Source organism: Pongo pygmaeus, chromosome 16 (assembly GCF_028885625.2).
Source record: "Pongo pygmaeus isolate AG05252 chromosome 16, NHGRI_mPonPyg2-v2.0_pri, whole genome shotgun sequence".
Taxonomy (NCBI): domain Eukaryota; kingdom Metazoa; phylum Chordata; class Mammalia; order Primates; family Hominidae; genus Pongo; species Pongo pygmaeus.
Genome location: NC_072389.2, coordinates 24,686,834 through 24,713,232, shown reverse-complemented (window position 1 = coordinate 24,713,232; position 26,399 = coordinate 24,686,834). Strand labels below are relative to the sequence as shown.

Here is a 26,399-nt window from a genome sequence, read left to right as displayed (position 1 = left end):
TTTAGTAGGGACGGGGTTTCTCCATGTTGGTCAGGCTGGTCTCGAACTCCTGACCTCAGGTGATCTGCCCGCCTTGGCCTCCCGAAGTGCTGGGATTACGGGCATGAGCCACCACACCCAGACTTTTTTTTTTTTTTTTTTAGACAGCGTCTGACTCCGTTGCCCAGGCTAGAGTGCAGTAGCGCGATCTTGGTTCACTGTAACCTCTGCCTCTCAGGTTCAAGCGATTCTCCTGCCTCAGCCTCCCAAGTATCTGGGATTACAGGCATGCACCATCACATACGACTAATTTTTGTATTTTTAGTAGAGATGGGGTTTCACCATGTTGGCCAGGCTGGTCTCAAACTCCTGACCTCAAGTAATCCGCCCGCCTCGGCCTCCAAAAGTGCTGGGATTATAGGCCTGACCCACCGGGCCTGGCCCTGTGTTTTGTTTTATGTACATTTCTATATGTGTTATATGTCAAATAAACTAAATATTAAAACAAGGAATAACTGATAGCTATGCACAATCAAAGGCATTTAAATTTCACCCTCACAAATAATTTTTTTTTTTTAAGCAGGGTCTCACTCTGTTCCCCAGGCTGGAGTGCAGTGGCACCACCTTGGTTCATTGCAGCCTTGACCTCCCAGGCCCAAGCGGTCCTTCTACCTCAGCCTCCCGAGTAGCTGGGACTACAGGTGCACTCCACAACACATGCCTAATTTTTGTATTTTTGGTAAAGATGGGGTTTCACCATGTTGGCCAGGCTGATCTTGAACTTCTGGGATCAAGGAATCCACCAACCTTGCTTTCCAAAGTGCTGGCATTACAGGCGTGAGCCACTGTACCCGGCCGAGAATTGCTTCTTCTCTTTACCTAAGTAGAGACCTCTGCAGAAACACTGGGAGATCTTTGGAGAGGGGAGATTTTTCAAATAAGAAATTTAATACTTGGCCGGGCATTGTGGCTCACCCCTGTAATCCCAGCACTTTGGGAGGCCGAGGCGGATAGATCACAAAGTCAGGAGATCAAGACCATCCTGGCTAATATGGTGAAACCCCATCTCTACTAAAAAATTATAAAAAATTAGCCGGGCATCGTGGCAGGCGCCTGTAGTCCCAGCTACTTGGGAGGCTGAGGCAGGAGAATGACGTGAACCTGGGAGGCGGAGCTTGCAGTGAGCAGACATCAGGCCACTGCACTCCAGCCTGGGTGACACAGCAAGACTCCATCTCAAAAAAAAAAAAAAAAAATTAATACTTTGGGAGGCCGAGGTGGGCAGATCGTGAGGTCAGGAGATCGAGACCATCCTGGCTAACACGGTGAAACCCCGTCTCTACTAAAAACACAAAAAATTAGCCGGGCATGGTGGCAGGCGCCTGTAGTCCCAGCTATTCAGGAGGCTGAGGCAGGAGAATGGTGTGAACCCGGGAGGCAGAGCTTGCAGTGAGCCGAGATCGTGCCACTGCACTCCAGCCTAGGCGACAGAGTGAGACTCCTTCTCAAAAAAAAAAAAAAAAAAAAAAAAAGTAAGCAGAAACATCATCAGAAGCAGTTGATAAGAATTCCAGGGAGTCCTCTAGGAATAAAGAGGCATTCTGAGGGATGGCTTTTTAAAATGTTTCCTCTAAAGTCATCTGTCTCATTAACAACGAGTATTGTCTAGAAGGATCTCCTTTTATTTATTTATTTATTTTCTGAGATGGGGTGTCGCTCTGTCACCCAGGCTGGGGTGCGGTGGTGTGATCTCGGCTCACTGCAACCTTCGCCTCCCAGGATCAAATGATTCTCCTGCCTCAGCCTCCCGAGTAGCTGAGATTACAGGTGCCTGCCACCAGGCCCAGCTAATTTTGTATTTTCAGTAGTGACAGGGTTTCACTGTGTTGGCCAGGCTGTTCTTGAACTCCTGACCTCAAGTGATCTGCCCGCCTTGGCCTCCCAAAGTGCTGGGATTACAGGCGTGAGACACTGTGCCCAGCCCAAGGCTCTCATTTTATAAACTGACATGATTTCTTTTTCTGTTATGAATGAACACTGTTCTGGTCCTTCAGTAAACCCGTCACATACCATTAACCATGTCATCTATAGGTACTTTTTCTGCAGTGTTAATGTCGTCTTCATTATCACAATCACCCTGATTCAGATCAATGTCAGCTCTATCACCATGGGTGAACGAAGAAACCGGAGCCTCTTTGTCGATATTAAAAGCTTTCTTGTTATCCGCTTCTTCCAGCTTACTGACAAACTGAAGGTATATTTTTTGCATATGTAAGGATGTTACATATTTTTCTCACTTTCCTGAAGAAGCCATCAAAATCACCACCTTGTTCATTATCATCAGTGATACAGTTGAAGGTCAGAAGTTGTGCCAGGCATGCAGAGCTGTACCTTTAGTCACTGTGTTGCAGGCACTGACAACTGCATATATGGCATCCTTCACTCCTTTTGAAACCCTTTCACACCCATACATCTATTCACAGCTGCGAGCGTATTGTTCAAGAAAGTGTTTTTATGTTTCCTCTTCATCAATCTAGGGATTCCCTGGTCACATGGCAGTGAAGTCACACTTCAGGGAAAGCACACAGCATAAACATTATTTTTGATAAAATTGCAGCTGCAGGATGAGCTGAAGAGTTTTAAGGAGGAACAGTCATCATCCAGTCCAGCTTCCCTGAAATAAGCACCAACTACTGCTACAAAATGTTTGTGAAACCAATCAGAAAAGATGTTCCTAGATATCCATGTCTTTCTGTTAGCATAATAATGAACTGGTAAGAAATTCATGCCTTTAGGGCAGGTGCAGTGGCTCAGGAGCTCGAGACCAGCCTGGCCAATATGGTGAAAGCCTGTCTCAAAAAAAAAAAAAAAAAAAAAAAAAAAATCAGGAGATGCTTTATCACCACAAATCTTTTTTATTTTTTATTTTTTTTTGAGAGATTTTTTCACTCTTGTTGCCCAGGCTGGAGTACAATGACATGATCTCAGCTCACTGCAACCTCCGTCTCCTGGGTTCAACTGATTCTCCTGCCTCACCCTCCCGAGTAACTGGGATCACGGGCACGCGCCACCACGCCCAGCTAATTTTTGTATTTTTAGTAGAGACGGGGTTTCACCACGTTGGCCAAGCTGGTCTCAAACTCTGGACCTCAGGCGATCTGCCTGCCTTGGCATCCCAAAGTGCTGGGATTGCAGGCATGGGCCACCATGCCCGACCCTAGCACCACAAATGTTTAAAATGTTAATATCATGATTTTTCAGAAATTTCTGCAACCAGCCTGTTGAATATTCACAGTTCCTTTCAATTTTCAGTTCATCATGATATATCTTTATTTCATGATTAGTGCACAGTAAGTTGCATGTGTTCACTGCATTGCTGATGGAGCCACTCTCAATACACAATGGAGATCTTCATTATTAGCTTCATGTGGTGTTTTTCTATATTTCATTAACTTCTGTTAATCACCTTCAGCACAGAACATCAACAGTTACCCTCCTGTTTCTTCATATCATACATGGTGGTCATTCTAACACCATACTCTTCTGTAAGATATTTCACACTTACACCACTGTCTAGTTTCTCCAAGAGCCTGACTTACTTTCTGCACTATACATAAACATAAATTCTTCCTCTTTTCTTATTACTCTTATCCATGGGGATATCTGCAGGCTTTCTGAAAAGTTCAACAAAAGATTTATACCACAAAGCAGGAAAAAAATTGTTTTTAATTTCAAAACACAATGAATAATGCAAGGAGGCTTTTGCCCCATGTGGGTTATTTTGGAAAACTTTCTGTTGGTGCATCCAGCCTGCACGTGTGCCATTTTATCACCTTTTATGGCTATAATTGCATGGGAAAATCTGGCCATGCACGTAAAAGATACATCTAAGCTGAAGGGAGCTGGAAGGATAGTTTTTCCCTGGGGGATGTTGAATAAACTGTGCTGTGTTCCTGTGTTCTGACTGACCCATTGCATGAGGTCAACTGTGGAATTTTCCACTTGTGGCATTATGTCAATATTCAAAAAGATTTTGATTTTGGAGCATTTTGGATTTTCAGATTAGGAATGCTCAACCTGCATTTTAAACAACATCTCTGTGGATTATGTAGGATATCAGAATGACATTTCAACAGAATATTATATAATTGGCACTACCATGTGAATTTCAAAACCACTTTATAAGCACTTCATCAATTTAGTGTCATATGGTTGTGTTATTGTCTCATGCTAAAAAACTGAGAACTGTACATCTAAACAGAATTATCAAAAAATATAACAGACATGGGAGGCCAAGGTGAGCAGATGGTTTGAGCCCAGAAGTTCAAGAACAGCCTGGGCAACAAAGTGAGACCATGCCTCTACTGAACATAAATAAATAGCTGCCTGTGGTGGCACACACCTGTGGTCCCAGCTACATGGGAGACTGAAGCAGGAGGATGGCTTCAGCCCAGGAGATAGGGGCTGCAGTGAGCCAAGACAGTGCCACCGCACTCAAGCCTGAATGACACAGCGAAACCCTATCTGTAAAAACAAAATAATAATAATATATATAATTGATTATATGTCATTAGCTCTATAAGATAAAAGTATATGTCATGTAGGCAAAATGCAGGAGAATAAGATTTAATATATATGCAATTGCTTTATGGATCAAAAGAAAAGAAAAAAATTGAAAGATTAAAAATGGAATTTTGGGTATGGCCTTTAAAAAATCTTGTTACAGGTCGGGCACAGTGGCTCATGCCTGAAATCTCAGCACTTTGGGAGGCCAAGGTGGGCAGATCACCTGAGGCCAGGAGTTCGAGACCAGCCTGGCCAATATGGAAAAACCCCATCTCTACTAAAAATACAAAAATTGTGTAGTGGCGCACACCTGTAGGCCCAGCTACTCAGGAGGGTGAGGTAGGAGAATTGCTTGAACCCCTCAAGATCACACCACTGAACTTTAGCCTCCATCTCAAAAAAAAAATAGCAAAATCTTATCATGTTTTATGATCAAAATATCAAAGTATATATTTTTCTTCAAAGTAATGATGAAAACAGCTAGGCAAAGTGGCCCACGCCTGTAATCCAAGTACTTTCGGAGGCACAGGCAGGAGGATTACTTGAGTCCAGGAGTTCAACACAAGCCTGGGGAACATGGCGAGACGCTGTCCCTACAAAAACTTAAAAAATTAGCCAGGTGTGGTGGGAAGCGCCTGTAGTCCCACTCAGCTATTTGGGAGGCTGAGGCAGGAGGATCACTTGAGCCCAGGAGTACGAGGCTGCAATGAGCTAGGATTGTGCCACTGCACTCCAGCCTGGACAACAGAACAAAACCCTGTCTCAAAGTGGGGGCAGGGTGGTGACTTACACAAACCCATCAAATTAGTTAAGTTTTCTTTTTTTTTTTGGAGATGGAGTCTCACTCTGTCGCCCAGGCTGGAGTGCAGTGGTGCGATCTCGGCTCACCGCAAGCTCCGCCTCCCAGGTTCACGCCATTCTCCTGCCTCAGCCTCCCGAGTAGCTGGGACTACAGGTGCCCGCCACTTTGCCCGGCTAATCTTTTTGTATTTTTAGTAGAGACGGGGTTTCACTGTGTTAGCCAGGATGGTCTTGATCTCCTGACCTCGTGATCTGCCCGTCTCAGCCTCCCAAAGTGCTGGGATTACAGGCGTGAGCCACCGCGCCTGACAAATTAGTTAATTATTGAGGTGGCAAGGTCATAATTCCATCCCAACGTCTCTCAAAACTCCCCATGAACACTGTTCATTAAAACAGGTCCCTATGCTGTCACATCATGCCCCTTAGCCCCCTCCATCACTACCCTCCTCACACAAATTGGATCTCAGTCCTAGACAGTCTCCTTCTTTTGTCTTCTTCTTGGCAGGTTCCACAGGCTGTGTCTTGTTGCGTTTCCTCTTTTTTTTTTTTTTGAGACGGAGTCTCGCTCTGTCGCCCAGGCTGGAGTGTAATGGCGTGATCTTGGCTCACTGCAACATCCACCTCCTGGGTTCAAGTGATTCTTGTGCCTCAGTCTCCCAAGTAGCTGGGACTACAGGCACATGCCACCACACCTGGCTAATTTTTTGTATTTTTAGTAGAGACGGGGTTTCACCATGTTGGCCCAGCTGGTCTTAAACTGCTGACCTCAGGTGATCTGCTCGCCTCAGCCTCCCAAAGTGCTGAGATTATAGGCTTGAGCCACCACAACTGGCCGCGTTTCCTCTTATAATTGCTGTTTCCACTCTACCTTTGGGGTTTGCTTCTCTCACAGAGTAACTTCTCAGACTAGGTTTCAATCCTCCAGCTCTCTATTTCCTTGCAGCTCACAATGAAACCAGCAGATAGCACAAAAGACTGGAAATTAAAGTGAGAAATTCTGTACTGGGTACATCTATTAGGTGACAGAGACCTTATGGCTCGTGAAACCTAAAATATTTACTATCTGGCACTTTAAGAAAAGTTTACCAACTCTTTTCCTAAATAAAAAATAGAGTAACATACTGAGGCTGAGGCACGAGAATCGCTTGAACCCAGGAGGCGGAGGTTGTAGTGAGCCGAGGCAGCTCCACTGCACTCCAGCCTGGGTGACAGAGCAAGACTCCATCTCAAAAAAATAAAAAATATATAAAAAGATGCATACATTGATTCTCCTTTTTGAGCTCCATCAGACTCAAGCCTTAGGCCCCCAGGGCCAGGGAGAAAGACTTCTTTCTAAAACCCAATCACCCAAAGGTGAAAGAAGCTAGAAAAATATCTTACCGCTCAAAAAATGAACAAAGTGTCAATGCATGAAAGGTTCAGTACGGAATCTTTTTGTGATTTCCAGTAACACAGGTGATTCTGCGTACGGAGAACAAAATAGTAAGACTGGCTTCAGACCTTTTGGTTAGAGGTTCAAACACCCCACTGTCGCTGGCTAGTGAATAATCCGACAGGCATGTGGAGATGCAGCGTACCCTCCTCTCCAACCTCTTGGCACTGTCTTCTCAAAGAGTCACTGCTGCAAGTAAGGGACACATACAGGGTCAGGAAATGACAGCACCGGGTACCGGGGTCCTTGACGCTGGAGCACACACTTTGTCACTGAGTGTTCCAGAGACTCACTGGGACACACACACGGAGACTTGCTGCACTCTAGTTGTTTTTCACATTGGAAAATTGAAGAAATGAACTTCTGGCTACCTCTTGGATTCATAAATCTATTTCCACCCCCTTAATGAACACACAGAACATAAGATGTTGGTGAGAAGCCCCTCAAATGGCACTTTCTGAAAGCCGCGCACACCCACGAGACAGGAAAGCAGCATTAGCCTGATGGGAACAGCAGTGGCGCTCGCCAAGAGGTCATGGTTTTCACTGCCTTCTTTATGCTGTCGGATATTTCCCATGTTTTATACAACAAATACTGCTTTTATACTCAAGAAAAAAACATTTTAGTTATCCAAATAAATGCTGGAAAAATTAGCAACCTTCAAAGCAGAGGACACAGTTGAACCCACACTCATCCTCTGAAAACACCACCTGGGAGGCCTGCGGCCCTGGGGGAGGAAGCTGGGGCTCAAGCCTGGTTGTCTCAGTGACAGCAGGCAGGAGCCTTCCAGCCGCCCTTCTGGGTTAGCACGCTGCTATTCCTGGCACGCTTATTTTTATCTTTCACATCAATTTTATTCAAGAGCCAAAAATAGCCATTGAAATGTTTCCTTTTAACATTTCATCAGCCATTTCTACCCATTTCCTCATAGCAATAAGTTCCTTTTAACAAAACCAATACAAACGTGTATATAATCTTCCCACACTAAATGCACCTGTGAGCCCAGGAGTCTGTTTTCTGGAGGGGCGCACTCGGCTGGAATATGGAATCAAATTGGAAGCCCCAGCTGGGCACTCCACCGTCACTCAAAGCCAGCTCCCGCTTTCATCTCTGCACTTTTCTTTGGCTGAGTTCTAGAAACGGAAAGGGTTGACCTTTGTGCCTTCCTAAACTGACTCCACTGGCAACCATCTCTCCTTTCAACCAAACTATCATCCACGCCAATGAAATACGAACATGTTTAACAGCACACGGAGCACATGGGGCTGTGGCCTTTGGCCTCGCGAGGTCAAGTGGAGGCCGAGTGAATCTTCCAAAGATCCGCCATGCCACATCCGGGGAATTCGCTGCTTCTCCCCCATCAGCCAGGGCTGGAAGCTGGCCTCCATCCTGGGGTGGCCGGAGTCACTGCCTCTCAGACAGATCAGGACTCCAGACGCCAGCTCTTCTCTTTATCCCCGCCACGTGGAAGGACCCAAACACCTGGCCCTAAACTGCAAATGGAAGCACCCCCATCCACTGCATCAACCCCCAGCAAAGGAAACCACCACTACCATTTGCATTCCCAGCCCTGACACGCATGGTCCCCAGACTCAGCTGTAGATGCCTGAAAGGAAATAGCACCAGGTAACGAGCCTAAGCACCTGCAACCACCCTAGCCCAAGGCACAAGTCTGGCCACATTTCTCTCTCATCATCGCCATAGAAGTCAATGCAGAGAGGAAAGAAATGAAGGAGCTAATCCTCGAAGCCCAGGCTGAGTCACTGGACCCACAGGGTGTGTGGAAGTAGGAATTGCCAGGAGGAAGTCCCATCGGCAACTGCCCCGGCTGAGAAAAAGCACAGACTCTACGCTCCACACCCAGGACGCCTGCCCTGGGGCTTCAAGGGACAGAGGTGGGCCCTCACGAGCAGTGCCAGGGAGAGAAGGGTCAAATCTTCCCCATGTTCATGTGAAAATCTCTTTACTCCCTTTTCATCATTCAAGACAGACAGACACTAAGAGCCAAGGACGTGAACACTGCTTGGTAAAAAGGAAGAAAATATAGTAAAACCACAGCATAGCAAAGCTGCCAGGTGGCATATGACAGCAATGAACGCCATTACATTCCAGAAACAAACACATACAGGGAATAAACAGTGAAAGTGTCTAGGAAAGTTCTTAAACAGCTTTTGTAGCCACCATGAATATTAACAATGCGATAATGATAAGGCCAATTGCTAAGTTGTGTTGAAGCGCAGCTATAAGGTAACCCTCGTTGGCCACACCCCAGCCATCCTGAACACATCCATCCACAGCACAAAGGTATGCCTGGGGATTGAGCAACAACACTGAGCAAGGGGACTCCCAAGGCCACTTACAGTGAGCACTTCTGTCGAGCCACATGAGAACAGATAAAAAAAAAAAAAGCACAAAGTGAAAACACTGCAGAATTTAAGCCAACAACATTAAATGGAGTATCAGTATCATAAAAACATCAATATGAGCAAAGTCAAGATTTTTACAGGTTTTGATTAGCTAATACTAATGGGTAGATGAAAATAGATAAGTATTTCATAATCACAACACATTTGACTTTTTAAAATCCAGGGAAGACAAAACTGTAACAAAAACGTAAATAGCATGAAAGACCACAGTGTATTGCCCCACTCCTTTGACCTGCCTTCTGTTTCCTCCAATTGATTGAAAACACAAGGAAAAAATCATTCAGAGGCTGGTTTGCAAGTTTGGACAACCTTGATTTTTATCTCACAAAAATTTTGTCTTATTAAGACTTGCTGGGGGACGAACTTAGACCGCAATGTTCCCAGCACAGCTGATACATGATGGGGCAGGGGAGGCGAGGAGCCCCCCAGTGTCCATGCCTGAAGCTGGCTACACAACCCGGCCCTCTGGGGACACCCAGCAGGGTCAAGTATGTCAAGTTTCTAAGGACACAAATAAATGTGTCCTTGGAACAACATAATATATATGTGTCCTTGAAACAATGTAATAGATGTAACGTATAAAACTACCACCAGATGGCAGTATCATAAAAAGCTACCACTAGTCGGCAGTGTCACCCAAGAAACCACCACCGATGTCATATAAGAGTCTACCACCAGATGGCAGTGTCACTCGGGAATTTATCGGCGGTGTCATATAAGAATCTGCCACCAGATGGCAGTGCCATACAAGAATTCATCACCAATGTCATATAAGAATCCGCCACCAGATGGCAGTGCCGTGCAAGAATTCATCACCAATGTCATATACGAATCCGCCACAAGATGGCAGTGCCATACAAGAATTCATCATCAATGCCATATATGAATCCGCCACAAGATGGCAGTGTAATACAAGTAATAATCACGAATGACTTATGACTCCACCACGAGATGGCAGTGTCTACACACATAAGCAAATACTTCCCAGTCTGAGAAATTTCGACCATTATAGCATCTGCCACGGAAAGCAAAGGAAAAAATAAAGAAATCAGGATGTGAAATTAAGTCAGCGCTTCTCTCTCCCACTCTGTCTCTCCTCTGTCCCAAAGTGGCCCTTGGGCCTTGTGCAGATTTCATGCCTAACTAGACTGACATTCTGGACTCTCAATCCCTTAAGGAGAAGGTGGTGGGAGAGAGGAAGGAGACTAAGAAAAAAGTCCTAATTGGATATTTCCTTTTTGACTGAACGGAATAAACATGGAGCAATCAACGTGTGGTTATAAAGAGGAACAAAGCTAATGAAGGATACCTGCATGTATGGACTTCAGAAACAATATATCTGGGGATACCAAAGTGTGTTTGCAAACACAGGGGCAGACACCAAAATAGAGATACCAAAAAGCCATGGGGCAGTCTGAGGACATGATGGCCTCTGGTTACGCAGGTAAGTGCCAACAGACTACTATTTTATAGAGTGATGAACCTATCTATTGATCCACCAATCCATCTATCTCTTGGGTAACAGAATGGTGGTGAATGGAGGGGGTCACAGAGTTGACTGCATTCAAGGGTGGAAAAGGTGAGACTCAGTCCAGGTATGTGTTCAAGGTCACACAGCTAGAAGTGGACAGGGCAGGGAACAAAAGCTTGGTCTCCCAGGTGCTAGTTTGAAGCTGTTTCCACTACACCACACTGGATCTGCTCTCTAGTTTTATTTCTACCCTTTGAAGCATAAATACTCCATGGTATGTGACTAGGGTTTCTCAGCCTCAGCCCTCTTGACATTTGGGGCTGGACCATTCTCGAGGGGGAGGGGGTGCTGCCTTGTGCATGGTAGGGTGCTTAGCAGCATCCCTGGCCTACAGTCCCTACACTCGCCAGATGCCAGGAGCATCTCCCATCCCCTTGTTGTGACAACCAAAAATGTTTCCAGACATTGCCAAGTGTTCCCCAGGGGCAGGAGGCAAAAACACCCCTGGCTGAGATCCACTATGCTGCACAAATTATCTAGTGTTTGCCTCAATGGAACATTTAAAACATTTTTGCTGTGCAAATAAAAGTCAATTAAATGGGCTGAACTTCAGGAACGGGAGACCTTGTTCTTGATCCTCTTTAAAACCAAAGGAAGATAAAGTTGCCATGGGTGGCTCACAAAAGCACATGGGATCAATATTCCCTTCGATAGCAGTTTGGTCTTCCAAGCAGGCTACAAGCAGAAAGACCCCAGCTCCAAGGAGGAGCTGAACCAACACCATCTGAATGGATGAGGCTCCACAGAGCTCTGTGTTTTTCCATTTGAAGAACCACCAGAGCAACCAATTCAGTAGAAATGACTGATACTTACAGGCATGTCTTTTGAAATTACCCAATTATTTTCACTTCCACATTTGATAGAATTATGTTCTTGAAAACTATAAAAGATACAGAGATGTCAAAGCAACAAAAGAAGTCGAGATTTCCACTAGTTACAAGCAGACACCTGTTGGCATAATGGTCTCAGGCGGGCACACACTGACGGTTCCATCTCAGCAGGCATGCTGCAAAGGTCACGAAGGCCCTAATCCATCTCTAGCAGCCTCTGAATGTGGAAGACTGTGTGGTTCTTACCCTAGTTTTCAACAATTAAGTATTTTTTGAAAACAAGCCAAATACCTAGGAAAGACAACTTTGTCAACTTCAATGATCTTTCCCCAACACAGATCAGAAAGAGCAGGTGTGTGCTCTTCCCAATCACATCAATATTCCTAAACGTAGAGCTCACCATGGACCTGGAAAGCCAGCCGTCCTCACTCTGGACCCCACAGTTTCCTCCCTGGACATAACCCTTGCCCCGCAGGAGGCCGTGTCCACACTTACTTCCACCCAGGGGAGCGCCAGCTGGTGGGAGTCCTCGCTCGTGCGACCCTTCCCCATCCCCAGGGACCCCGTGTGGCTCAAGGGCCGCCACGCCTGGTAAGTCTTCGTCCCCCAAAGCTGAGGCGTGGGCCCACAGTGTGTCAAGGGTCCCCAGGCCTGGTCCCTCCCAGCTGTCCGCCAGCTGCGCCAGTGGCGAGTCCCGCCAGCAGGGAGGAAGGGCATGTCCAGGGGTGAGCTTGGGGGCGACAGCGAGGACAGGGAGGAGCGGGAGGACAGCGAAGCCAGAGACTGGGGTGTGTCCGGGACCACCTCTGCTTGTGGAAGCCGGAGGGACCTGGGGGCTCTGAAAAGGGGGCATCTCACCCCAGCGCATTGAAGGGAATGAGGTGGAAGTGTAGAAGCTGGTTGCCCTCAGCGATGGGCTTCTCGTACTGCGGGAGGCCGTAGATGTCCATGAAGCTGACCGAGCTCAGGGAGCCCCAGCTGGAGGCCAGAGACCACGGCTGCTCTCCGAGGACACTGGCAGGGTGCTGGCACACAGGCTGAAATGAGACAGCATGGCCATCTGAGATGGCCGGGCAGCCACCCCTGCTCACCCTGTGAGCACGGAAAGAGTAGCAGAGAGCAGTCAAGTCGGCAACAGCAGAGACCCGTGCCCAAGTCCCAGTCCCAGTCCTGGCTGGAACACCTACTAGCCAGGTACACTTGCTTAAGCCATTCATCCCCTCTGGGCTCCCACGGGCTCACTGCGGCTGGGGTGAGAACAGTTCCCACCTTGGGCATTGTTAGGAGGAATATCTGAGAAAATGACACATGTAAGGCCCTTGACATTGCACTCTACCATATGGTCAGGGCTGAAGAATGTGCGCAGAGCCATTCTTGGCAGCCAAATCTTACTAGCTTAAAAAATTCATATGCTTTAAAAAAAAACCCAAAAGAAAAATGTGCATGTGTATAGATGTACACTCCTGAAACTGTTAATTAGGTTACAAAATCCTTGAATACATTTGACTTCAGGCCTCTTACCCTGAAGCCAAATGTGGTTCTCTCCATATTCCTTGAGTCATACAGCAGTAGCGTGTTAAATGTATAATGTATCCATTCTGTGTTAACAACATTTCAGGTCGAGCTCCAGCAGGAGAAAAACAAGCTACAAGAAACGAGTTCACGTACCAGTCATTGGAACACTATGAACAAATACAGTTTTCTCTTTGAAAGTAACCTACCTTTTCAACTGGGACTGGAGGTAGGATGTTAAGTGGGTGGCTTCTTCCAGCTGCATAAGTAGACAATTCCTTTATTCCTGAAGCAGAATCCTGTAGGTAAGAAAACAGTTGATGAGTACATTTCAAAAAACAGGGAGAATATTTTCATAACAAGACATTCCACTATCAATTCCCTCCAACTGAATCAGGTTGCGATGACCCCCCATTCTCAAAGCACCCAGCTCACAAGGGCCAAGATCACACATCCCTGGCACCCTGAGCAGGGCCTGCTACTCTGTGAAAGCACCAGGCACAGTGCACGGGGGAGGGGATGCCTGAGAAGAGGAGTGGGCACGGGGATGGGTCAATGTGTGGGTGGGTGGCTGGGTGGGTGAGCTACAGGTGGACAGATAGGTGGGCAGCTAGATGGGTGGGTGGCTGGATGGGTGGGTGGCTAGATGGATGGATGGGTGGGTGGGTGGCTGGATGGGTGGGTGGATGGGTGGCTGGGTGGGTGGCTGGGTGGGTGGCTGGATGGGTAGGTGGCTGGGTGGGTGGCTGGATGGGTAGGTGGCTGGGTGGGTGGCTGGATGGGTGGCTGGACGGGTGGCTGGGTGGGTGGCCGGGGATGGCTGCTTGGATGGATAGGAGGAGGGTGAAGTGAGCAGAAGGACAGATAACTAGCAGATGAGCTCAAATGCAGAGCACGCAGTCATCTGTTCAAATTCCTTGGAACAAATCAGATTCCCTCATACTAGGCCACCTTCTAGACAAGAACAAATATCATTCTAAATTTATACAGTTAAAACATTAGAAGCAAATGAAACAAAATAGCAGCCGTTGCCATCTCCAGGTTACGGGGTTGGAGGTATTTTTGTTTTCCTTCCTTCTACTTTTTTCTACTTAGTAATTTTCTAGAATAAAATTTGTTCCTACTGCAGTAAGCCCATCACCTAGAATCGAGCGTACCATGGATAGGCACTCAATAAACAGTTGTTGGACAACTCCATGAATAAATATGTTCGCCTCTAGAAGGAAACACTCATGGTTTACAAATGGAAATGACACTGTGACGTGTGGCCACAGTAGGCCCCTTTAATACCTTCCTCTTTCCACCAACAGGGAACGGGACATGCTGAAGGGGTTTGAAGAGCTTGGCTAGGTGGGAGTGAGAGGAAACCAGACACAGTGTCCGACAGCAGCCTGGGATTCAGAGAATCCCACCTGGCCGGTCACTCACAAGCTGTGTGGCCTTAGGCAAATGTCTCACCCTCTCTGAGCCCTTAGTTTCATTACCTGTAAAAATGGAGTCCACAATCTCCAGCTCAGGGAACTGATGCTGCATAGATAAAATAATGTATGGCAAATGACACGTGATCGACAAAGAGCTGCTATCACCCATAAAGGAAACAGATGTGCCACCAACTTAGGATAAGGAAGACAAACCAGTCTGAGTTTGTTTATGAGTTTCAACCACATGCCAGAAATTCTGATGAGCCTTTGTTTCTCTTGACGCAAACAAAATTCCAAATGGTGCCATGCAGAGGTCAGCTGGCGAGAGAGTACAAGCATCGTCCTACATGGAGCCATGACACAACCCACTTTCAAGTTCAATATCATATATTGAAACCAATGCTTTCCAAAGCGTGATCCAAAGACCCCTGCGGATCCCTAAAAGGCCTTCAGGGGTCCCATGAGGTCCCCTCCTTCCCAATGGCATTCAGTAGGCAGCTAGATGGTCTTCATGTGTTCTCTCAAAATGACCCCATCTCAACTGGCCAAATGCACCAAGGGCCAAAGCAGCTGCCTTCTAGCAAGCCAGATGCTAAAGAGATGGACAGCAAGGGCAAATAATACCACTCTTCTCACTATAGTTTTTTGTTTCAAAAAAGTTATCAGTCACAGAAATGTTACTAATATTAACACATAATAGGGTTTTTATTGTCTTTTTTTATTTGTGGAGATGGGGCCTTGCTCTGTTGTGCAGGCTGAAGTGCAGTGGTGTGATCAGAGCTCACTGCAACCTCCACCTCCCGGGCTCAAGCCGTCCTCCCACCTCAGGCTCCCAAGTAGCTGGGACTACAGGCACGTGCCACCACACCCAGCTAACTTTTGTATTTTTTGTAAAGAAGAGGTTTTCTCGTGTTGCCTAGGCTGGTCTCGAACTCCTGAACTAAAGTAATCCTCCTGCCTTGGCCTCCCAAAGTGCTGGGATTACAGGCGTGAGTCACTGTGCCAGGCCTATTGTTATCTTTAATAAGTAAATATTTAAAAAATTCCCCAGGTCTAACTTCTAAATTAGTAAATACTGACAGATAAAAATCCACGTAAACACTGACAGGTCCCTGGGTGGGGAAAAATGAAAAACAAAACAAAACAGTTAGAAAAAAGAACTTTAAAAAAACCAACACAAACAAAAGCTCTTTGGAATCCACTGCATTTTAACATTGGAAGGAGGTTCTGAGACCAAACTATTTGAGAACACCTGTAATAAACTCTTGAGTAGAATGTTCTAAGATTCCACTTACCTATGATATTTTAATTTTTAAGGAAAATGTTTTGATAGCTTGTACAGATGAAAGTAATGTTTAAAAAGCAATTCTGGGGCCAGGCGTGGTGGCTCACACCTGTTATCCCAACACTTTGGGAGGCTGAGGTGGGTGGATCACGAGTTCAGGAGATCGAGACCATCCTGGTTAACACAGTGAAACCTGTCTCTACCAAAAATACAAAAAATTAGCTGGGTGTGGTCATGGGTGCCTGTAGTCCCAGCTACTTGGGAGGCTGAGGCAGGAGAAAGGCATGAACCTGGGAGTCGGAGCTTGCAGTGAACCGAGATCGCGCCACTGCACTCTAGCCTGGGTGACAGAGCGAGACTCTGTCTCAAAAAAAAAAAAAAAAAGAAAAAGCAATTCTGAAGTTCCACTGAGGGGCTTATAGAAAGCCACACTGCTTTGTATGCACTGCCTCATTCCTTACCGGTCTTTGGGTTGTATCCCTGCTTTTCAGATGAAGAAACTCACATAAAGTAGCTTGCCTCTGCTACACAAGTTCAAAGTTCGGTCAGGCTGGCTTGACCCTAAAGCCAAGGCACATTACCAACAAACAGGCATTTCCTTTACTACTGAAAAACATTTCCCCAATTTTCTGTGATACTCACATCCTATCTGATGCTTATCAAGGGTGATATCCTCAAAAACCCCATCTTTTTCAGAAGATGGGGAGCTGAGAGTTTTCAAAGGGAGTTTAAAAGTGAGTTCAAAATACATCCCTCATTGGGCTTTGGAGCTGTAACTTGGAACCCACTCTCACAAGCACCAGGACACTATTAAGTCACAGAGGACCCCAGGGGCAGAGATGACACCAGCAGAGCGTATCCAGTGGCAAACAGTGACCAGCCCCAGGAAGCGATTTGTTGTAGGGAATTTACCCAAGCCCGGTCCAAGGCTATTAACTTTTTTCTTAATGCTTTTCAGAAATTCTAACCCAACCTGAATTCTATTAGCTCAAATCCCAAATTAATAGAATCTAAATTGAGTTCCTACTGAAAACTGGCTCCACTCTTGAGTGACCAGGTAGAATTTCCACCCCATCGCTAAATCCATCAGCACATTCCAGCTCTGTTTTCACACAGATGATATATAGATACATTCATATGTATGGCTCAGTTTTAGACTGCCTTTAGTCATGACTTATTTTCAGATTGTTTTATCTGTAGTGAAAAAAGTTTTAGATCAAATTCCCCCCTTCTATCCAATACAACACATTTGTCATTATACAAATAGGTGCATTTTGGAGTGTGCAAGAGACAGTGCATCTGGATACAAGATCACACACAAGTGCCCATGAGTGCCACATGTGCAGTCTAATTTTATGCTGGTTATTCTGAAAGTTGCAGATGACTAAAAATGTAACTTCCTTACCAAACAGGGGCTATGCTGGCAATAACTGAGACATCTAAAAACTGGCTGGAAAATAAACTGCTAGAATAAGAGTCTTAGGCATTTGCCTGACTTCTGTACTTATATTTTCAACAAAAAGAAAAGGGGTTACAGTTTCCTGGCAGAAAACTGGCCAGGGCCCAACTCCTAAAGCACATAGCCTTGTGTCTCCAATTCAAAGGAAACTAACTTCAAAGAATATTTACCACTGCTATGAAAAGGAGTAGAAAAGTAAGCTAACAGATTAAGAAAATATAAAGTCTAATTTACTGTCTTCATTTACTTTACATAAAGTACTTTATTGTAAAGATGCCATTAAATTATGACAAAGGAAAACGTGACTTCAGGTTCCGCAGAACCAAATTTTTGCTTTTTGATAGATCTTTCATTTTATAATCACCCCTATAATAAAAGCAGTCATCCTTGGAAAGAGGATTTCTCAGGATGACAGGCATCTTGCAATAGAGACGTGGGGTTCTCTGTTGAACATCAGCATCTTGTATAAATGCCTGCCACACACTAACATGAGCAAGCTAAAATAACAAAGGATATCACAAGCATTGACACAAGCCTTCCGATAGATTATCTAGGTATGTGTCCTTCACCTCAAGCCTGCTCCCTCAGCCCAGGAGATGTGCACCAGCTCCCTCCAGAGATGCCGGCTCTGAGCAGCTGGGAGGCCGCTGCACGTATCATCTGCCAGGGCGGGAGGCTTGAAGGAGGTGAGCATCTCTCTCTTTCTCCCCCCGGATGACACCCCAGCCAGGCAAACGCCTCCCATTTGCTGCTGATGACACTGCAGGTGAGACAGGCAGACTGGGCCCAGCTCTACAGCTGGCACAGCTCAGCCTTAAGGCGCCAACCTCACTCTCTCTGCACCTGGCCCACGCCAGTCTCCTAATGCTGCCAGCCTGTGCTGGGGGAAGCCTCCTACCATGTGGCCCCATACTTGCACACTGCAAGCACCCCTCCATTGAAGGGAGGCGGCATGGAGAAATGGGCCCTGTGTGTACCGGCACAGAAGGCCCAGAGCTACAAGCGCCCCACCCCCATGAGATGTGCGTGCCAGTGCTTAGCACATGTGGATGTGCTTCTCCTGCCAAGGTCATTTAGCGGCAGATTCAGGAAACACACTTGGGGCTATTAGGTCCTGGTCGAGGGCTCTGAGTCCCAGGACTCAGCACCTGGGCTGGTCTCACGTGAGGCCCCCATGTGAGTCAAAGCTGGTCTGGCTTTGCTGTCCCCACCCTTGAACCCAGGCATCGGGGCTAACACTGGCTCCATGGAGGGCTGCAGACTTGTACTCAGGGGCCACAGCACGTGTGTGTGCTGGATTTCCACATGGTGACAGCAGCCACAGTCAAAGGAGCATGGGTGTGGGGCCCTGAGATGCAGGCGACATTTGTGGGGCCAAGTCCTCCCCCCTTCACAGAGAAGCAACAGCAACTCCCAGGCCCTCCTATGCAGAACACACATACAAGAATATCAGGGGTGGAACAGAAGGAAATGTTTAGCTGAAAACAAACGCAGCCGTGCAAGAGCACAGTAGAAAACTTCAGCTGCACAGTCCCTTTTACATTCAGATTCTCCTCGTGGTTGATTCCAGGTGAAGTGACAGGGCATGCCACCATCTCAGGCAAAATGAAATTCACCTGCCCAGGGCTCTGAGCTCAACTCTCCAGACACCACCGCTTCCCTCAGGCTGCCATGAGCCCCTCGTGCCAAGCCACAGACTTGTCTCCTATGAAGATGACCCATGAACATCCAAGCATAAAGGACGCCAACAATACAGACACCCATTGTGAAACAGTAGGAGTAAGAGCATCTGAACAGATCCAATCATCCAAGCGTCTATTAGAGTCTCTGTGGAGCTGCTCATGTGAGCTCCGGGGGCGAGACTTTAACACGTGGGGAGGGGCTGCTCTCCAAAGCCCAGCTGATAGCCACAGAGAAACTGCTGCTAAGTGTGGAAGGCAGGCCCAGCCTTTGACACAATCTGCAATCTCACACAGCAAGTGGAAACCAGGACACATGGCACACGAGGAAAGGCTGAACGACCTAGTGGCACCGAATACCAAAGCCACCATGCTGGCTTTGCTTGTCCTGCGTGGTGAAGGAGCCTCGGGACAGATGCACAACAGGTGGCCAGCTTCCCAATGCCAGAGAGGAGCAGGCTCTCCTGGTTAGAAATCAAAGTTGGAGAGGAAAGCAGTAGGTGGACACCCACCATGCTCACCATGTCAGGAACAGGGAATTCTTCCCCCCATGCAACAGAGCTGCCCGGGCCGGAGTGGGACCACAGCCTGCTCAGGGCAGGGTCCCACAAAGGCAGGTGAAAGCACCAAGCACAAACTTCGGGAAGGGTGGGGCATGGTGGGAGGTGGAGGTCACCCATCTTCCCTCACTCCTTCCCCCTTATCACCTCCTGCTTCAGAGCAGAGGCTCCAGAGACCCAGGGAGCAGAAGGCAGTGTCCCCCACTGCATGCCCCTCCTAGACCAGGGAACATCCAGGCAGGAGAAGCTCTGAGCGATCATCAGGAACACCCTTCCGCCACACACAAGCCACCCCGTGGAGTTTTTCCAGCAGGCTTTCCGCTGGAGGTCCTGTCCCCGCTGACCCATCTCTCCATGGCGCTTTGTGCGGAGGTGGCCCGTGCACATCGCAGCTCCTCCTCCAGGCGCTCCCGCTCCTCCTCCAGCAGGACCACATCTCCGGTGGAGCGGCGCTGTGCAATGATGAGCTGAAGCTCCTGCCGCAGGGCCTCCTTCTCCTTGATGAGCTGCAGCCGGTCCCTGTCAGCCTCGGCCGTGCCTGGCCGGGACTCATTGTCAAGCTGGGCCAGCTGCTGCTGGATGTTGGCGACTTTGCAAGAGAGACAGGGAGGAAACAAGGACATCAGCGGACTGAAAACGCCATCTTCACATCGTCTCCACGTTCCACACTGATTCTGTAAACTCCCTTTGCCAAATAAGTAGTGAAATGATTGCACCAAGTGACCCTTACACTTTAAAGGATTTGGAAACAATGTCCTAAAAAAATGGTGCAGAAATCTTTTCCTGAAGCTCCCTTAGCCTGAGATTCGAGATGACAATAACCCCATCGTGCCTGTTCCGAAGACCTGACAAAAAGGCCAGCAGCCCTCAACATGCCCATACTCTGGGCGGCTCAGACTCCTGGTTTCCTACGTGAAACTGTCCCAGAGCAGGAGGGAGTCTGCTTGTTTCTTCTGCCCACCCTCATCAGTAGCTAAACAGCATGCTGGACCCCCGGAAGCACTGCGGGCCTCCCGCCTCCTCAGCTGTGTCTAACTACTGTCAGCCGCTTTAGCAAAGTAACAAAGGAGAAATGCCCTCATCATCTGGCTTCCTGAAGGGAAGACCTTGGAAGCCCCATGCTCCATGTCTTCTGGTTCTGTGTGCTCCTCCCTGCACCAGAGCCCCTGGCCATACGTGAATTCAAAACACCTTGCAGAGAGCAAGTGGGCACTTGACAAAAGCTGAGTGCATTGAATAGTGAACAAACACGCCTGAAAATATGTGAGAGGACGAGAGGCAGCCCTGTGAGCGTGGATGCTGCTGAGAGATGACCTGGGTGGATGCAAAGTGCAACAATCCTCAAGGTGGAAAAACGGAGGCTCCTATCAGTTTCCGTGCCTCGAAATTTCCAAGTGCTTGCTTGGCAAACAGACTGCATTACTTTTTGTGTCATGAGGTGCTGTTGAATGCAGATTAAGTGAAACAGATGTGGCCTGTATTTTTAAAGCATCCTTTAAAAGTAAGAGTAGAATGTTTTAAACCCTTTAAGTAGGGTTAAAGAGGAGGGATATGTTTCCAAGGAGAAACTAGGAATGGCAAACTCAACCTGAACCCTGTGCTGTGGAGGTCATAGTTTGGCATACTCTCCCAAAAACAAAATCCAAAGGCTTCTCTGACATCACAAAGAGCTGTGAGAACAGGGAAGTGGCAGGCACACATGGCCCTATATCTTCTGAGGGAGATGCAGGGCAGAGGTGCTCCTGAGACTGACTCCTCCTGTGCCCGTGTCCACGGCACTAACCAAGGCTGGCTTCCCACCTGCTGGGTCTAGACCTCAGAAGCCTTCTCTACACTATGAGCAATGTGGACATCCCCAATTGACTAGCATTGCCACACACGTTAAAACCTGCCACCCAGCCCTGAGCCAAGTCAGGCTTCACCTAAACTAGACACGAGCCCACGGACTCATGAGGATCGGGCATGACTCCCTCTCTAGCCACCAAACAAATCTGAAAGCCCACAGTTAAGGAAAGAAATGGGTACACAAGTTACAGTTTAAATGTATGCATTTTACTCAAGTCCACTTCAACAAGTTAAAGACACTAGTTGAATGCCAGTAGCTTTATTAGACAAGTTATTTTCGAACTTAAAACTAATTTCCGGAAAATGTGTTGGAAGATGGTGCCAAACCATGTCACCAGAAAAACTAATGACAGAGGCAGCTGAACAGGGCTAGGACTCCAACTGGGCTTAAGCATCCACCTACGTCTAATTAGTGTAATTAAAATTTGTGGCAGTCATATACCCAAAGCCCAAGGAAAATACACTCGAAGCAAACCCACAAATAAGTCAGTGCTAAATCAGACATTATACCCAATGACATTTCTGGAACATTCTACAGTAGACCAAGACAAGTTAAGAAATAAATATAAAAGATGGAGAACAATCAGCAAATCTGTGTCCTCATACTTTTTTTCATTTCCATTTATCTGATCCATAGGAAAGTCTACCTGAGCCCAGCTAAATTTTGCCCATTTTGTACTCATGCTAATTATCATACATATAATATAAACAGAAGTATTTTACAAAGCACTCCTTTTGAGTTTTCTGAGCCTTAAATATGAAGAGATCAAGATTCCATTTGAGTCTGCCAGCTCTAGGTTAGCTGCTAGCCTACAAGGATTCGAGCTGTTGAAGGTGGCAGAAGATCCAATTCCAGATAATCACAACTTTTCCAGGAAAATCTCAAGTAATATGCACTATCAGAAAAAAAATGAGGAAAAAAATGAATTATAGGAGGGAGGAGAGGCAAAGGGTGAGTTTCAAAAGGGCTGTCTGCTGCAGGCTTAAAGAAACAGAACAGCAGCCCAAATTAAACCATGTCCTGTCACTTCCCACAGCTGGCAGGAAAAATATGCAAGGACATACAGCAAGGGACGACATCTCCAGCAGAAACAAAATCTGGATGAGGTTGACTTCTTGCAACCCATCTGGAAATGTTTGGGGTGTGCTGAATGCTAGGCAAACATTTCCGTGCCTTCGAATTGTGGGGTTTAATAATAAAATTTCAAAACAAAGCAACAATGCAAACAATCTCATCTTCATTTCAGAGCTATATTTGAATCTAGAAGAAACTGGAATATATTGGAAAGTTCAATTTCTTTCTTTGTCTCCATGTTCTAGGAGTGAATATTTGGGGCCTGCTTCAGCAAGGTCGAGAGAGGCACATCTGTCTGTCTGTACTGGAAGCCAAAAGCCCTAGGATTCCTTCAACAATCGATTGTTCTTATGTCCCCATGAGACAGACAAGACGGCTTTGCCTTTAAAGCCATGTGACTTGTCTACCTTGCCATGGGCTGGAAACAAGCCATCTGCAGGGAGTATCTTTAGTATATTAGGTTTACTTGAAGAAACAGACTTTCTGCCTAAGGCTAAACACAGATGTACTGAGTTTCAATGCACCTTCTTCTACATCCACGCCAAACAGCTGATCCACTGGTTGGAGCCTTGCTCCTGTGAGTGCTGTTGTTCCAATTTTGGGTATTAAAGTAAAAACAATTTCCAGAAAGACTTTTCTTTGAAATATAATTTCAGTGAAATTAAATACATGGAAGTAAAGCGAGGTCATGGTTAAAGTTTGCAAAAAAATAAAAATAATAACTTTCCCAAGTTTTTTGTAAAGAGAACTAATAGCGGCTTAAAATTAGAGAGGATTTTTTTTTTTCTGTGAGTCAACTATATTCTTCAGTGATTCTTATTTTTGAGGGGTAATGCATTTTATGGCCTATATAAAATCTCTCCCAAATGCCTTTAAAAGCCTTAAAATATATGTCCCCATGTCCTGATAGTGAAGAAAGCAAATGTTCAATCAAGCATGCAGTTTCTTATTTATTATGTGATTCCCAAATTTTATTCCCTGAGCAGGTCTAATGTAGACAGACATAAAATATGAATCATTTTTCTCTTATGATTTTTGCCCATATACTTTTCTGTTACAACCCAGGCACCATTAAACCATGCATTTATGCCACAGAAACTATTTAGACTCTCACAAAAAAATGTGTCCCCCCCACCATTAAAAACAGTTGTTGGAAGGTAATTGAAGACCTCAGCCAGGACTTGAGTGACCAGGCCTAGGAAGTGACCCCAACAGTCTATAGTGCTTTTCCCACATTTGGTGATTGGTCAACAGTAGAGGGCTAAGAGGCTAAGAAACTGAGTGTGAAGTGATAGTTAAGAGGCTGGAGAGCCTAGCTGAATGTTTGGCACTCTCACAGGGCTGAAATGACCTAATGAGAATTTGGATCCCAGGAAGGAGATGGGACCTTGGTGGGGACCCTGGAAGGGCCACCCCTAGGAGTCCAAATGAATAAAACATAGACCAGCTGTCACAAAACCTAAAACCTGCTTTGAACTAGCTTAGTCCCAAACCAGATGAAGGTGGTCTGCTCTTACTCCAATTGTGTGCCATAAAGTCAAAGTCATTACTCTCTGGAGGCAGATAAAAGTTTACTAGGCATGCCATAAGACAAGACAACACAAGACTAAATGAGAAAGACCAAGAAAAAGCAATAGAAATGTACATAGATATTATAGTCCTCAGGTAGAATTTTTTTTTTTTTTTTGAGGTGTAGTCTCACTCTGTCACCCAGACTGGAGGCAGTGGTGTGATGTAGGCTCACTGCAACCTCAGCCTCCCGCGTAGCTGGGATGACAGGCGTGCGCAACCATGCCTGGCTAACTTTTTTAACGGGGTTTCATCATGTTGGCCAGGCTGGTCTTGAACTCCTGACTTAAGGTGAACCACCTGCCTAGGCCTCCCAAAGTGCTGCGATTACAAGTGTGGGCGACTGCACCAAGCCAGTATTTTGCCACAATTTAAAATAAATTTTCTTTTTTTTTTCTTTTTTTCAAGTTTGTTCTCAGACTATATTCACAAAGTTCCACGGCGGCTTACACTTCTGTAGGCCTTGTTGACAGTGCCGGCTTTTAGATACTGATGATCTTCATCTTTTTCTTATCTCCTCGGTAGAAGAATGGGATGCAGGAGGTGCTGCCTAAGACTGGGCGCTCCTGGGCGTTCTTCCTTCCACCAAGCAGCTGCATCATCTGCTGTGCAGTGCGGTTGTCATGGGAATAACCGTTCCCGGCCTCTCGTGCAGGCTCCACGCTGCCAGGGTGGCTCCTATCAGAAAGGTCTTTGGAGGGAGGGAGGCAGGGCTCTGAGCACCGCTCCTCCTGCATCTTCTCCTCCTGCTCTCCCATCCTCTCCTTCTCCCGCATCTTCTCCTCCTGCCCCCGCATCTTCTTCTTCTCCTCCCGCATCTTCTCCTCCTCCTCCTGCATCTTCTCCTGCTTCTGCATCTCCTCTTCCTTCTCCCGTAGCTCCTTTTCCTGCTCCTGAAGCCTTTCCTCCTGTATCCACATCTTCTCCTCCTCCTCGCGCATCTTCTCATCCTGATCCCACAGCCTCTCCTCCTTCAATCGCAGCCTCTCGTCCTGCTCCTGCATCTGCTCCTCCAGCTCGCGCATCTGCTCCTCCTGCTTCCACATCTGCTCCTCCACCTCTCCCATCTGCTCCTCCTTCTTCCGCATCTGCTTCTCCAGCTCGCGCAGCTCCTTCTCCTGCTTCCGCATCTGCTCCTCCTGCTTCCTCATCTGCTCCTCCTGCTTCCGCATCTGCTCCTCCAGCTCGGGCCTCTGCTCCTCCTGCTTCCTCATCTGCTCCTCCTTCCGCATCTGCTCCTCCTGCTTCCTCATCTGCTCCTCCTGCTTCCTCATCTGCTCCTCCTGCTTCCGCATCTGCTCCTCCTGCTTCCTCATCTGCTCCTCCTTCTTCTGCATCTGCTCCTCCTGCTTCCTCATCTGCTCCTCCTGCTTCCGCATCTGCTCCTCCTGCTTCCTCATCTGCTCCTCCTGCTTCCGCATCTGCTTCTCCAGCTCACGCAGCTCCTTCTCCTGCTTCCTCATCTGCTCCTCCTGCTTCCACATCTGCTCCTCCTGCTTCCGCATCTGCTCCTCCTGCTTCCACATCTGCTCCTCCTGCTTCCGCATCTGCTCCTCCTGCTTCCTCATCTGCTCCTCCTGCTTCCGCATCTGCTCCTCCTGCTTCCGCATCTGCTCCTCCAGCTTGGGCCTCTGCTCCTCCTGCTTCCACACCTGCTCCTCCTGCTTCCACATCTGCTCCTTCTGCTTCTGCATCTGCTCCTCCAGCTCGCGCAGCTCCTTCTCCTGCTTCCACATCTTCTCCTCCTGTCTCCACATCTTCTCCTCCTGCTCCCGCATCTTGTCCTCCTCCTCCCGCATCTGCTTCTCCTGCTGCCACAGCCTCTCCTCCTGTCTCCACATCTTCTCCTCCTGTCTCCACATCTTCTCCTCCTGCTCCCCCATCTGCTGCTCCTGCTCCCTCATCTGCTGCTCCTGCTCCTGCATCTTCTTTTCCTGCTCCTGCAGCTCCTTTTCCTGCTCCCACATCTGCTCCTGCTGCTCCCGCAGCTCCTTCTCCTGTGCCCACAGCCTCTCCTCCTGTCTCCGCATCTTTTCCTCCTGCTTCCGTATCTTCTCCTCCTGATCCCGTAGCTTCTCCTCCTGCTTCCGTATCTTCTCCTCCTGATCCTGAAGCTTCTCCTCCTGCCTCCACATCTTCTCCTCCTGTAAAGTGTTGGTTTGAACCTGAAAAGGAAATAGACTCATAAGCTAACTATATAAATGTAATCTATAAAACAATGGTTTTCATCTATGATTCTTTAAAAAGAAATTTTAAGCCCTAACCCTGAGGTTCTGATTTCCCAGGCAGGTCCCCACTTTGTAGATTTTTAGCACACTCTAGAGGATTCTATGGCAGGACCAGAATAAGGGCCCAAATTTTCCAACTCTTGGCTGGACCCTCCCCATACCCTGCATGATCCCTTGACCATGGTCCCAGCTGGATGCTGC

At 47.1% G+C, this 26,399-nt stretch overlaps 1 protein-coding gene across 5 annotated transcripts in view; it reads right to left on the bottom strand.

Annotated features, from left to right (window-relative positions):
• Positions 1–21,520: 21,520 nt before the first annotated feature.
• LOC129028675 (golgin subfamily A member 6-like protein 7) overlaps positions 21,521–26,399 on the bottom strand; it is a 28,094-nt gene continuing 23,215 nt past the window's right edge. For all 5 annotated transcript variants that reach the window (XM_063653194.1, XM_063653195.1, XM_054474296.2 and 2 more), the window contains one exon: positions 21,521–26,135. In XM_063653194.1, coding sequence (XP_063509264.1) covers positions 24,453–26,135 — 1,683 coding nt within the window. In that variant the 3' untranslated portion in view covers positions 21,521–24,452. The remainder of the gene's footprint in view (positions 26,136–26,399) is intronic.